The sequence below is a fragment of the Sapajus apella genome, unplaced genomic scaffold (assembly GCF_009761245.1).
Source record: "Sapajus apella isolate SASKATOON/1434 unplaced genomic scaffold, GSC_monkey_1.0 scaffold62, whole genome shotgun sequence".
NCBI classification, from domain to species: domain Eukaryota; kingdom Metazoa; phylum Chordata; class Mammalia; order Primates; family Cebidae; genus Sapajus; species Sapajus apella.
This window is the reverse complement of record NW_022437002.1, coordinates 6,041,531-6,056,551: the sequence shown is the minus strand read 5'-3', so window position 1 is coordinate 6,056,551 and position 15,021 is coordinate 6,041,531. Positions and strand designations below refer to the sequence as shown.

General features: G+C 41.8%; 1 protein-coding gene across 4 annotated transcripts in view; it reads left to right on the top strand.

The window, feature by feature from the left end:
• CSMD2 (CUB and Sushi multiple domains 2) overlaps window positions 1-15,021 on the top strand; it is a 617,682-nt gene that overhangs the window by 105,684 nt on the left and 496,977 nt on the right. For all 4 annotated transcript variants that reach the window (XM_032246841.1, XM_032246839.1, XM_032246837.1 and 1 more), the window contains one exon: window positions 12,279-12,391. In XM_032246841.1, the coding sequence (XP_032102732.1) occupies window positions 12,279-12,391 (113 nt within the window). The remainder of the gene's footprint in view (window positions 1-12,278; window positions 12,392-15,021) is intronic.

Genomic DNA, 15,021 nt, shown 5'->3' with positions numbered 1-15,021 from the left:
CCCAGCTGATTTTTTGTATTTTCAGTAGAGACGGGGTTTCACCATGTTGACCAGGATGGTCTCGATCTCTTGACCTCGTGATCCACCCGCCTTGGCCTCCCAAAGTGCTGGGATTACAGGCGTGAGCCACCGCGCCCGGCCGAGAACCATCTCTTTAGACTTTCTCTTATTCTGGGTTTCAGGATCTTGAAGACAGAGTGTCGGTGGTTTTGTAGCCAGCGTAGCTATAGTCTCAGCTCCATGATCTGCCTTCTCTGGGCATATCCTTTCCCAAAGAGAGTTCCACAGAACCCCAGCCCACAAGATGCTTTAAAAATAAAGGGGTCTGTGATGTATATATAGAAAGGCACAAAAAGCCTAGATTTTCCAAGTTTCCCAGTTTTAGAAGCTCTTGATGAAATGCAAAGGGGAATTACCAGAGAAAACATGTGTTTGTAGGGATGTATGGTGTGTGTGTGTGTGTGTGTGTGTGTGTGTGTGTGTGTAGTATGTGATTATGACTAATGTCCATCAATTACCTGCAAATTACCAGATGATGCCTGTAATGATAGTTCTGTTTTTAGGTTAATGGTTTATGTATCTAACTAGTGGCTGCTGTCTGGAGTAGGGCTGCTGGCAAATCAAAACACAATTTGCCAAGCCTGTCAGTGTGACAAATGTTGCTCACATTTACTCTTTTATTCCCAAGGTCAATTGGCATGTCTTTTTTCATATCACTATTTGACGTGCTAACAGCCTTAAATGAAAACCATTCAATAAAGGCCCAATTTGCTATATTACTATTTATTCCTGGGTAATTCTATATTAGTTGGGCCCTTTAAGATTGCAAAGAAGAGACATGAGTAGATCACCCTCGGAAGTGGAGGCTTATCACATGGTTCTCCAAATCTTGGGGCAGCTCAGGCCTTTGGTCACTCTGGGTTTCAGAACTTTTAAGACAGGGAGTGTCAGCAGCCTCCTGGCTGACGTAGCAGCAGCCTCAGCTCCATAACCTGCCTTCTCTGGGCATATTGTTTCCCAGAGAGGGTTCCACAGAACCGCAGCCCACAGGATGCTTTAAGAAGAAAAGGGGCTATAATCTAATGGGTTTGGGATCTGTTACATAATCTATTCCAGCCTTGGAGATTTACATTGACTTAGCTTGTTTAAAGTCCTCCTACACATTTTATTTTTTATTTGTTTTCTGAAAAATCCTTGCTTTGTTTAACCCAGCATTTCCCAATTCTGTGTAACTGATGAACACTCTAGAAACATGCTTTGAAAAATAACCTAGTTTTGGTGCTTGCCAGAAAAATCTGATTGTATTCATTTGCCACCCTCTGTGTTGGGGGGGAGGGTCCACATCACCACCCCCATGATTTATTAGGACTCATAGGATTCAGGATATATTTGCACCCATGGCTATGATTTATTATGGTGAAAGGATGCAGAGTAAAATCATCAAAGGGAAAAGGTGCATGCTGGGGCGACACCTGGGAGAAACCAGGCATAAGCCTCCAAGAGTTCTTTTCTGGCGAAGCCACACAGGTCATGCTTCAAATCCCTGGCAATTAATTGTGACAACACATATGAAATAATGCCAACCAGGAAAGCTCAGTGGAGACTCATTGCCCAAGGTTTTCCCACAGAGTTGATTACCTAGGCCCTCTTCCTGATGCATACCAAAACTCTAGGCTCCCAGATGGAATGCAGATATTCAGCATAAACCATAATGTTTATGCAAATTGTTTAGACCTCTCTTGAAAGTACTGGAAATGGAGGGAACTGTCCTGAAATCCCTGGTTCCCAGATGCCAGACAGGGGTTATGCTTGTAAGCTGGCCTTCCAAAGGATAACAGGCCTTTTCTGTCTGCTTTCTCATAGTAAAGCCTTTGTTTATTCACTCCATATTGTACTAGTGATGTAGTGAAAAGGCTATAGATAATCTTTGCCTCCAAGAGACTTACCATCAAGAAGGAAAGACAGATATATCACAATTCAATAAGAAAATCAATTCATGATAATTGGGATGAATGTTACAAAGTAGAAGTGTTCTGCTCTCTAAGGACATTTATCAGGGATCCCTAAACTCTTTCTCAGAGGAATTGATGCTGAAACTGAGCCCTGAAAAGCTAATGCAGGGTTGCGGGGGAAGGTAAAGTGGAGGAGGCCTGGGTGGCTAAGGGAGACATCTGGGCACAGAGCCCTAGGGGCAGCATGTGCAAAGGCCCTGAGATGGAAAGGGATGTGACATCTTCAAGGACAGTGTAAGAAGCCAGTGCAGGTGGAGGGGAAAGACCAAAGGAGAGAGAGCCATGAGCTGAGGTAGAAAGAAAGGCAGGCCAGGTAGTGCAAGGCAAAGCCTCAAGCCATGCCACCCAAGGGGCTGTCCATCTCTGACATTCCTGATTACTGTGTCCTTCGAGCTGATCCAGATCTCTTATTTCACTTGAGGCCTAGAGAACCAGCCCCAGCAACACTCACTCAAGGACAACTCAGGGCTCTGCTTCTATCCTCGGAAAGTTATGGAAAGTGGGGGTTTATCACATCGTTCTCCAGATCTTGAGGCAGCACAGAGACAATCTTAAAGAGCCCAGCTAATATAGAATTATGGAGGAAAAAATAGTAGTAGAGCAAACTGGGCTTTTATTGAAAAGCTGTTCTCATTTAAGGCTGTTAGCACATCAAACAGTGATATGAAAAAAGACATGCCAATTTGACCTTGGGAATAAAAGAGTAAATGTAAGCAACATTTGTCACACTGACAGGTTTAGCAAATAGTGTTTTGATTTGCCAGCAGCCCTACTCCAGATAGTTCCAGAAAGTTCCATGTGCCTGGAAGACATTTGGACAAAGCCTAATTCTTCCATCTTTCCCTATCTCCTATGTTTTTCTATCAAGCAGGAATCAAGATTGACATTTACTCCAGTAATGGAGTCAACCTAATGTACTAATAGACTCTGGAATTCCAGGTTGGAGTTTGTTCAGATTAGAGTTTCATTATTGCCTTTCTCATTGGTTCTCTGACTGGTAGAAGCAAAACCATGTTCCTAATGAGCTTAGTCCAAGATTCAACCTGGTGTGTTCTTCCCTCTCTCTGAGGATCAGCATCTGAGACCTGTTAGCACTCAGTAAATATTTGCAGGATTAAAATCGGATTGAACTTGAGAAGTGGCACATTCATCCCTTTGGTAGATGCAAATGCCAGCATTCTTCTGTACATAGAGCCCAGGTATTCTCTCTGGAGCCTCTGCCCTGTGGTCCTGCTTCCTTGCCAAGCATTTCATGAGGACGTTGGTGTTTCAAGCATGGCCTTCAGGGATGTGGAAACAGTTCTCATCCTCCCCTTTGCCAACTCTGTTGGACCCCAGACTAGACATGCTCACTTTCTTCAACTGTTCCTCACCCGATAGGGTGAGGGGTCTTTTAGGGTCTCCTTGCTGCAAGCCTGGCACCTCAAAGCCAAGAGACCCCAGCCTGAGGAAGTCAGTAGTTGGTCAACGTGAGAGCCTTGACGTTCTCAAACATGGGCACTAACTCCTGGAGTAAGAAAAAGAGCTTTTGCTTCCATGGGTAGGAATTTGCAAACATTTTACTTGAGTGGAAGAAATGTCATATCCCTCCATTAAAAACAATTTGACTTTGAATCCTGTGCATAAAGGGGAAGAATTTCACTTCAGCCGTTATTGGGATTCTCCCAAGCAAGGTCTTACATAGACCCCGCATTCCAGGAAGACACTCAGGTCTCAGTCCACACTGGTCAATTGTTGATGTGCTCAAGGCCTCAGTGACACCTGAAGGCAGGAAGCTCAGTCATATCCAAGCCAAATTCTGATGGAGGAGTTCAAGTCCTTCTGCTTAGAAGGGGAGTCCCTTTGTGTACAGTTCAGCATTTTCTTCTGTCCCCTCTTCCTTATTTAAATAAATAAATGCCCCCTTTATTTATTTTTGAGACAGTCTCATTTTGTCACCCAAGCTGGAATGCAGTTGCATGATCACAGCTCACCTGCAGCCTCACACTCCTAGGCTCAAGCAATCCTTCTGCCTCAGCTCCCCTAGTAGCTGGGACTACAGGCATGTACCACCATGTCCAACTATACTTAAAAGTTTTTGGAGAGACAGGATCTGACTATATTGACCAGTTTGGTCTCAAACGTCTGGCCTCAAGCATTCCTCCCACCTCAGCCTCTCAAAGGCTTGGGATTACAGGCACAAGCTACTGCACACAGCCTAATACCCTCTTTAAAATAAAAGCTCCCACCCTTTTATTTTTTCTTGGATGATTAGGAAGAGAAGGAGGTGTTCAAAGCAGCCTGCTTTGTCCTTTTATCTCGCCTCATTTCACGATATGTAGGGGATTTGCCTCATCAGTAAGTGTTACTTAGTCCGCGTCTAGATGTCTCTCCCTCCTGTGGTCTATACTGCAAGCATCAGAGTTACCTAAGACTGTGTGGCTGCTTCTAGAAAAACACTGAATAATCTGCCATTCATTCATTCATCCATCCATCCATTCATTGAGAAATACACACGCAAGGTAAACAACACAAACTCAGCCATGGCTCTCATGGAACTTTCATCTAGTCAGGGAGACTTTAATGAAAACTACCCCAATAAGCATCTAATTAGGAATTATGGTAAGTGCTAATAAAGAAAAGAAGAAAAGAGATATCAGTCAGAATAGGTCAAGTAACGCTGTGTGCACTAATCACGGTTTTTTAATTGTCTGTATTTTCTGATGCTTTGCCATCTTGGGGCTTTGTTGACCTAAAATAGCAAATAGCTCTCCCAGAAGTGTGCCTTCTGTATGCTAACTGATCATCCCAGTTGGGTAGAGCACAACTAAGTCCTTTATTATTATTATTTTTAATTTAAGTTTAATTTATTTTTGAGTCAGGATCTCGTGTGTGTGTGTGTGTGTGTGTGTGTGTGTGTGTGTGTGTGTGTGTGTTTGTATTTTTTGCCCAGCCTGGAGCACAGTGATGTGATCACGGATCATTGCAGCCTCGAACACCTAGGCTCAAGTGATACTTTAACTTCGGCCTCCTGAGTACTGGGACCACAAGTTTAGCTGAGTAGCCACCATACTCAGCTAAATTTTTCTTTTTTTTTGTAGAGATGGGGTTTCACCATGTTGTGCAGGCTGGTCTTGAACTCCTGAGCTCAAGTGATTCTCCCACCTTGGCCTCCCCAAGTGCCAAGATTACAGGCCTGAGCCACTGTGCCTGGCCTCTACCTCCTTTATTGAGATCTCATTGTTTATCTACTATCTCCCTGCCCTAATTACCCAGGGCCAGACATCAGACAACTAAGGATGGTCCACACACCTTGGTGCCCTCTGAAATTATTCAAACTAGGCAATCCTAAACCTGCCCTGCTGCTTACCTGATCTTGCCCATTCCTTCTTGGGAAAACCCCAATAAAGGCTCTTGCCCACATTTTTCCAGGCTCCTCTGCCTTGTCACTGACCCTGGAGCTTCCTACATGCTTGTGGCCCTGCATGGCGTAGTATGCCCCTTCCTCTAGGAAACTGTGGGTATCTTTTCAGTGGCAATGTCTTCTGATCTGTTGGCCTCACCATACCTGAATGGTAATAACAAAACCTACAATTGAAAACATAGTGGCAGCAAACAACCCTCAAATTGAAACAGCTTAACTCACCAAAAATTTCTTTCTTGCTCATGCTGCAGATTCAAAAAAGGTTTGCAGGTGCTCTTTGCTTAGGGGAGTTGCTCAGAGACCATGGCTGACAGAGTCCAAGGATCACTGACCTTGGATAAGGGGAAGGGAGTTCAGCAAAAGATACACAGGCTGTTCAAGGCTTCCTCCTGGCAACAGTGACCTTCACTGCTACCCACATTTCCCTGGCCATGCCGGTGTCGTGGTCAGACCTGACCTCAGCAGGGTTGGGAGGTGCTGTTCTACTCTGTGTCTAGAAGGAAAGCTGGAAATGCAAGGTGAACCATACCAGTGATTTCCACTGGGACCTATGAGCATGCAGAATAGACTGGTCTAAGATGTCAGGAATGCATCTTTCTAGAAGTAATGTTGAGACACTTGTGATAAGATTTGAATGATGAGAAAGAGTTACTTAAATCCTGAGTCAGAAAGTGTTCTAAATAGGAGACAGTGTAAATAGAACCAGATATAAGTGCAAAGACCCTGAAGATGGGGCATGGCAAATTGAAGGAACTTTTAAAGTCCATTTTATTATTGATTTCCAATTCCCAACAGGAAATTCATGGCCTTATTGCCTGCACTTTGGGCTGACCAATTCCCTTGCCCTTGGGGTGGCCTTGACCAAAGAAGACTGAGTAGTGGGGCTGGAGCCAGGCAGGAAGACAGAGCAGAGAACCTGTCAGAGCCAAGCCATGCAGGCTTTGTGAACCTCATTTGGGATTCTGACTTTAATCCTGAGAACAGTGGGAGGCTGTGGATAGATTCCGAGCTGAGAAATGAGGAGTATATGGGGTCCTGGCCATCCTGTTTTCAAAACTCTGAGTTACTTTTGGCAGGAAGGCAAAAACAAAGAAAAGGCACTGGAGGAAATGGGAAGACAATAAGGCTGATGTAAAGCAGAAAATGAGAATTGTTTTACATGCTTGGCTGTGCCACCTGTTTGCAAAATGCTGTTTTCTGCACATTTTAGAGTCTTCAGGGAGGATAACCAATAGCAACAGGAGACTCTCGCCTTCATTGCCCATCATTTTACTTCATTTCTCTACTAACTCTGGATCCCACTATTGAAGGATACCTCACTCCTTTCAATATGGTATTTAATCTTGTCAGATAAAAGATGGGAAAGTGTGAAAGTTTTATTTGCTCATTCTGTCATGCAACACCATAGCTCCTCCTGACTGCAGGGTCATTAGCGTGTCTAAAATCCATCTCGAAGATGAGTGGGTGGGGGAGTGATGATTCAGGTATCCTGCTGAGGAGATTCAATTTCCCATCCCCTCCCCCAGCCATAGCTAGTGCCTTTGAGGAATCCTCCCTGCTAGAATTTATCTACCAACCCTGGGAAGGAGCAGAGCAGTGGTAAATACCTGATTAGAGAAAATGCTTAGTAAGCTGCAATTCCATATATTGTAAGTGATAAAAACTGTAATTGTTTCTTGACAGTGTACATTAGCTATTCACAGCTTATGTCAATGTAGTACCAAGAAACTAGGGTCTAGGAATCTTTAATTGCAATGCAAAGATATCCTGGAACTAAGTTGGGGAATAAAATCAACAATTTCTACTTAGTGAGAGGAATATCATTCTCAGAGAGGACTTCATGAGAGAAGCCCTAGTGAGATTTGAGATTCCTCCATGAGGCTCTATGTTGTTGAAGGAAAGGATGGTCCCTAGGCTGAGTGTCTGGGAGGGGCACCCAAGGGCATAATTCTAGTAGACATGGGGGAGGGACAAGTTGCACCTGCTGTGAATTGGGCCCGCTTGGAGGTAGAGGTAACCAGAGCTGGCTAGGATGGAGTCTGGGGAACTGGATATAGGTCTGGCCTCACTGGGGACAATTTACTATTTTAATGCATAGGGTCCAGTGGGATGATGCCAGTCTGTAAACAGATATGAATATTTGAAGGGAGAGAAAGGGCAATGGTGCATGGGCAAGTCAACAGGAAGCCAAGGAATAGGCTAGTGGGGGCCCTGTGTTCTGAGTTCTGGTTCTGGTAGTCAGCATGGCTGCAGTCAGTGTGCTGGTGGGGGATGGGAGGGTGCAATATGGGTTGGAGTAGACAGGAAGCAGTTGGAGTGAGGGGCCTGGGAAAGACCAAGCTCAAAGCCCAATCCAGAGCGTCTGAGTGTAGGTCTGATCTAATGCAGGACTGGGGTACTGTCCAACAGCAATATAACAGGAGCCATAGATATAATATTTGAACATTTTAATTTTTTGTTGGGTGTTTTATTAGGGAAATTTACAGACAGAAGCATGGTCTTGGGTAGCCACAAGGCAGGTAGATCTCTGCACTGTTACTCCCCAGACCCAGGGCTTATGTACCATAGGGAAAGAGTGTATGTGTCCAGCAAGGCAATGAAAGGCAGCCTCCAGAACAGGCAAGAGTGCCATATATATATATATATATATATATATATATATATATATGTATGTATGATAACATCGTGATTGACATGTTCTTATATTAAGAACAGTAAATAGAAGAGGAATCAGGAGGCATTCTCAAGACTGGGGCTAATCAGAAGTCAATATGGTAGATTTCCTTTCATAAAACTTTGTATTTTGAAATAATAATAGATTCACAGGAGAGGTCCCATGTACCCTTCTCCCAGTTTCCTCCAATAATTACATCTTATGTAACTATAGCATGCTCTCAAAACCAGGAAATTGCCATTGGTGCAATGTGTATATATACTTGTCATCTTATTACATGCAGCTTCCTAACCATGACTGCAATCAAGATACAGAATGATTCCATCACCCAAAGATCTCCCTTATACGACCTCTTTATGGTCATATCCACTTCCCTTCCTATTACCATCCCTAATCCCTGGCAACCACTAATCTGTTTTTCATCTCTTTAATTTTGTCATCTCAAGAATATTATGTAAATTGAATCATATGCCATGTGATCTTTTGAGATTAGCTTTTTTCCCCCTACTTAGCTTAAAGCCCTTGAGGTCCACCCAAGTTGCTATATGTATTCATAGTCCATTCCTTTTTATTGCTGAGTGGTATTCTGTGGTATGGATGTACCACAGTTTGTTTAGTCATTCATCTATTACTGTAGGACATTTTGGTTGTTTCCAGTTTGAGCTATTAGGAATAAGCTGCGATGAACAATTATACATAAGTTTTTGGGTATAATGGATATAAATTTCCATTTCTCTGGAGTAAATTGCTGAGTTGTATAGTTAGTGTATGTGTTTTCTTTTCTTTTCTTTTTAAGAAACTGCCAAACCATTTTCTAGAGTGGCTGCATGTTTTTGCATTCTACCAGCATTGTATGAGGAATCCAGTTTTTCTGCATCATCACCATCATTGGGTATTGTGACTACAGTGTTTTTATTTTTGCTGTTCTGATGGATATGTAGTAATATTTCTTCATGGTTTTAACTTGTATTTCCTTAAAAGCTAGTGATGTTGAACATCTTTTCATGTGCTTCTTTGCCATACATATGTCTTGTTTGGTGAAATGTCTCTTCCATGTCTTTCGCTGATTTTCTAATTGATTTGTTGAATCCTTGCCTTGTTCTCAATCTTAAGGGAGAAGCATTCAGTCTTTCACCATTAAGTGTGATGTTAGCTATTTTTTTTTTTCAGATGTTCTTTATCAAGTTTGGAAAGTTACCCTCTATTTGTAGGTTTCTGAAATTTTTTTAAAATTAGAAATGGGTATTTAAATGTGTCAAACACTTTTTCTGCATCAGTTGATGTGGTCATATGCTTTTTAACCTTTAGCCTGTTAATATGGTAGATTACACTGATTGATTTTTCAAATGTAGAACCAGACTTGCATCTTTAGAATCAACCCCGCTTGGGTATAGTGTATAAATATTTTTATGTGTTGCTGAATTCTCCTTGCCAATACTTTGTTAGGATTTTGTGTTTGTATTCATGTGAAATATTGGTCTTCATTTTTCTTTGTTTGTACTGTATTTGGCTTGGTATCAGGATAATACTGGCCTTATGAGTTTGGAAGTGTTTGTTGTTCTTTTCTGGAAGAAATTTGATTAGAATTGGTGCTAATTCTTTATTTGTTTGGCAAAATTCTCCAGTGAAATCATCTGGGCCTGGATATTTCTTTTTTGGGAATTTTAAAATTACCAATTCAATTTCCTTAATAGTTATAGGGCTATTCAAATGATCTGTTTCATATTGGGAAACTTATGGTAGTTTGTGCTTTTCAAGTTTGTGCCCATTTCATTTAATGTATCCAATCCGTGTGTATAATTTGTAGTATTTCCTTATTATCCTGTTGCTAAGTGCGGGATCTGTTTTCCTTAGCCCTTGCCAACTCGGGATAGGTGAAAAATGAGTCTTGGGGATTTAGTTTTCACATTTTTATATTAATTAGGTATATCGTTAATTTGTATTGTATCATTTGCTCTTTTCCTCCTAGCTGTTTGCCATTTTCTTATGGATTTGTAAATACTTTTTCTAGGTTATAAATACGAATCCTCCTCCTGTCACATATTCGTAATCTTTCAGTTTGCACTTTTCTCATTATCTTTTACAGTTTTTTTTTGCCACCCATACATGCTTTTAATTTTCACATAGTTATTAATCAATATTTTCGTTTAAGGCCTCTGGGGTTTCATGTTGTATCCATTAGTACTGAATCAATTCAAGAGATAGAAAACCAAATCAAGCTAGTTTAAGAAAAAAGAAAGTAAAGAAAGAATATTGGCTTACGTAACTGGGCATTGAAGAGCTAGATCTCACTACGTGGATTAAGGATCTGAAAAACATATCATTAGGGTTCTGTTTCTCTTCTCTTGCCACTGCTCAGCTTTTATTTATATCTATGTGGCAATAACATTCTCTCTAAAACAGATAGTCTCTGTGTGATGATAAAAAGGCTGCTGGGAGTCTCAAGCTTATATTGTAGTGGTTTAAGATCCAAAAATAAAAGGCTTTCAGAGTTTGTATATTATATCCCATGGAAGGAGTCAGAATGACTCTGCTTGGATGGTGCGGCCTCTTCCCTCTTCCCCATACCTGGGACAAGTCTATAAAAAATTAGGGGTAGTATGCCATGATTGATCATTTACCTAGCTTTGTGGCTAGTGGGCAGGTGGAGTACCTATCAGGACTCCAAGCCATGGACAGCTCCCATGGAAGACTGACAGGCAAATAGGTACAAAGAGAGTCCTCTGCGTGTCTTACTTAGAAGGGCTTTCTCCAGCATAAGATGATTAAACAAAGTTTGTTTCCTTATAATATGTATGATTTTATTATTTTATGTATACATTTTTGATGAATGAGACTATATGAATATGGAGTGAGGTAGGGATCTTTTGCTGGCTATGTTTATATTTGAAGAGAAGATGCCCTTGAAACTTATTTGGTTACCTGCTTCATAATTTGATCATTTTTTCCTTGCTTTTTCTTGAGTCTATTCTGAGTTAACATGAACCCCACAAGATTAGGATGGTCAGAAGGACAAGGGCTTCATATAGCATAAGGCTTTTCACAGTGGCTGTTAACAAATATCTGATTTAACTCGCCTGAGCCCAATACTCATGCCTTTCAGTGGACATCCTGGGCATCAAGATACTATGTAGCAATGGGAGGTATACAGCGGCATCCAGGAGAACCACATATATTTCAAAATACCTAAAAATGGGGACAAAGTTAGACCTTGAATTTCCTCCCATATTCCTACCTGGATGTGGTAAGGCAGGCTGAGGCTTAGAGGGGGTTAAGGACAAAGGTGGATAGGAGACTGGCCACCTGACTACCACCTGTGTGCACAATTAGATCCCTGTGAGGGTCACCATGCATGGTTGCCCAGCAGTGGACAAGGTCTTTCCTAAATGTATTCCTAAGGGTTCAGGGGTATCTTTTTTCCTCAGAGGAATCTTTAAAAATGATTATATTGTGCTAAAAGCATATTATTTCAGGCTCAACAATTCCTTTAGTGTCACACCTGTTTCCTTTTATTCAGTTAAATTCCAGAAAGAAAATTTAAACATTTTAATTTTAAAAGCATGCACAGTTTGATTCCATTTGTATGAAATTATTTCATTGAATATGATTCCATCTATTGATCCTGCTATCTCTTTGTATGTCAACTGTCAGGAATAATTATTTCTAGATTGTGTTGGTTTTTTATTTTTTGCTTTCTTTAAAAACTAATAGGCACTCATTTCTATAAAAGCAGTAGACATTCATTTGAAAGAATAAAGTCTGTGATAAGAAGCATCCTCATTCTTCTACTTAGAGTTGGCTCTATTTCCCTTACTACGTGAATAAATATTGTCTATGGCAATTGTTAGTGTAAACTCATGGGGAATTCTACCCAGAGCCTCACAGGACCTCAGTCACAAAGAGAAGAGAGAGGAAAAGAAATCAGAAGAGGAAAAAAGAGGAGACACAAAGGAGGCAGACAGGCCTCCAGGTTGGGGATTAGACCATGGCTTTGGGGGAGTCACTTCCTATGTTTCTGTGGCGGAAAGCTGCTGGTTTTCATCACCTCTGCTGAGAATCACTTTGTCTTTGAACATCCTCTATGTGCCTAGATCAGCACTGTGTATCCAGCAGGCACTCAATAAATGCATTGTGGATGTGTAGTTTCCCAAGGGGGTCATTCTCCCTAATCCACTTCTTTGTCTTTCAGACTCACAGGCTTTCAGCTGCCAGCCACCATTGTTAGTGCGGCCACCACCCTCTCTCTGCGCCTCATCAGCGACTATGCAGTCAGTGCTCAAGGCTTCCACGCCACCTATGAAGGTAGGTGCCTTCCCCATTGGCCTTAGGAGCCCGAGATATGACGTCCTAATAGCCACGAGCAGGACTGCATCACTCACAGTTGCAGTGAAGTGTTCTTCAGACTCAGAGCTTGTGCCTGTCCTAACAAGGCTGGTTACTAACCAGTAACTCAGTTACTTAAATTGTCCCTGTTGGTTCCCAGGAAACAGAATTGAAATCGAAGCTCGTCTACAGTAGTTTATCCTAAGGGCCTGGTAACATCTATGTCTCTGTACCCTTTAACTGGGTTTTATTGTGCTTTAATTTTTTAAATTCTGTTTTCTATTGGGCTTCATTGTATAAGGTACCTCAGGTTGTTTTTGAAAATAAAAGAGATATAAACCCTAAGTAAAAGAAATAAAATAAGCAGCTAAAAACACCATATAGTGACTGCCAAGAGTCAGTTTGATATCATTCAGAGGAGAACAATTGATTTTTCCTTAATAGCATGGATTAGGGGCTTTTGGTTTGCGCTATGCAAATAATTTGTACTTCTCTCAGTCTGTTTAAATATGGTGTTAGAATTCAAATTAACACTAATATCTTCAGATTATACACTATTATTATTATTAACTTTATTATGTTAGTTCAGAAGGTGGTACTCTAGATCTCTGTCATTTCCCTGGGAAATTTACATCTCATTAATAGGTAATTATGCTGCTCTTGGCTAAGACCTGCACTGCTATTTTGTGTTAAGATCATTAATAGGCATATTTTAAGACTGTTAATGGTAATTAATAACAGTAATGACATAATACCCTAGTAAGCATGCCAGTTATCCAAAAGCTTTTTTTTTTTTTTGCCTTTGTTTAAGACTTAAAGAATAAGTGATGCTTTCTTGAACGAAACTACAGGAATATGGAAATAGATACTCCCTGTCTTGGCCAGGGGTGTAATGCATAAAGAGGACAAGTTCTACCTCCTTGGCAAAAACCACCCCTGGTGGCAGGGATATAGGGGAAATGGTTTGATGCTTTAACGTGAGCAACTGCGGGCTTCTGAGAAGGCTTCAATTATTTTTAACTAAAGGTTGCTGAGAAGGCTCCTGAGAAAGTTCTACCTGCCTTTTGCTGAGGGCTTGGACATAACTCTATTTCACTTTAACTGAGGGTTCCTGACAAACACTGACCTGTCCTTAAAGTGAGGACTCCTGAAATAGCCTAATTTCTTTTTTAAAAATTATGAGTTCTCAGCCCGGTGTGGTGGCTCACCCTTGTAATTTCAGCACTTTGGGAGGACAAGGTGAGTGAATCACTTGAGGCCAGGAGTTTGAGGCCATCCTGAGCATCATGACAAAATTCCATCTCTACTGAAAATACAAAAATTAGCTGGGTATGGTGGCACACGCCTGTAATCCCAGCTACTTGGGAGGCTGAGGCAGGAGAATTCCTTGGACCTGGGAGATGGATGTTGCCCTACTGCACTCCAGCCTGGGCAACAGAGCGAGACTCTGTCCAAAAAAACAAAAACCAAAACAAAACAATTCCTCCCAGCATCAAGCCTGTGATTTTTGTCCTCCTATTTATACTTTCACCTTGACCCTGAATCCAAAGTAATTCTCTCCAAGTTTGAGCAACAAGCTCCTCACTAAGAGACGCCTCTAGAGAAGCGTCCTAAAGTCTCTCTGGCCATTAGCTCCTTCCATAATAGGTTGGCCTTGGGGACACTGACTGCATTTGGGTCCTGGGGCCAGGGAAAAGGAGACTGGGTCAGGGACACTAGAAGAGGTACCAGCAGAGATGCTGGGAGTGACTGACACATGGGGGACCTGGCCAGGCCGTAGGCCCTCATGGTGTCCTCATTTCTCAGTCCTGGTGGATCTTTGAGGCCCAGGCCTACCTGAGGCTTGAGGAAAAGGGTGTCCCATTGGTCCCTGACCACACTGCCCTGTCAGGGGCACAACCACTTCTCATTAAGCAGAGCAGATCTGAGGGTACATTCACAGAGCCCCGTGAAAACAGATACTCCAGCCTGGAAATTATGAGCAGGGTCTATAGTTGGGTAACAGGAGATGTGTAAACTCTATGATATTAGGGACAAAAACTCTGAGGATAGGTGTATCTTTTTCTAGGGAGAATATGTAGCAGGTGTTAGTAAACTCAGGCCCATCCTGGCCAAATCTAGCCAGCAGCTTGTTTTTGTAAATAAAGTTTTATTGGAACACAGCCATGCCCATTTGTTGACATCTGTTCGGTGGCTGTTTTCATGCACTACAACTGCAGAGTTGAGCTATTGTGACAGAGACCCTATGCAAAGCCAATGAGATGCTTACTTTTTGACTCTTTACAGAAAAATTTTGCTTACTGCTGATCCACAGTTGTATTGTCCAATATAGTAGTCATTAGCTGCGTATGAATATTGACATTTAAATTAACTAAAATTAAATAGAATTTAAAATTTAGTTTCTTAGTTACACTAGCCTCGTGTCAAATGTTCAGAAACCACATGTGGCTTGTCTAGCATGTCGAAGAGCACAGACAGAACATTTCCATCACTGCAGAAAATTCTACTGGACAGAGCTGAGCTGGAGCTTCCATCAGATTCACAAAGAAGCCTGTGATTCAAAAGAGATTGCAAAACATTAGGGATAAATTCGAGGCCAGCAGATCCCT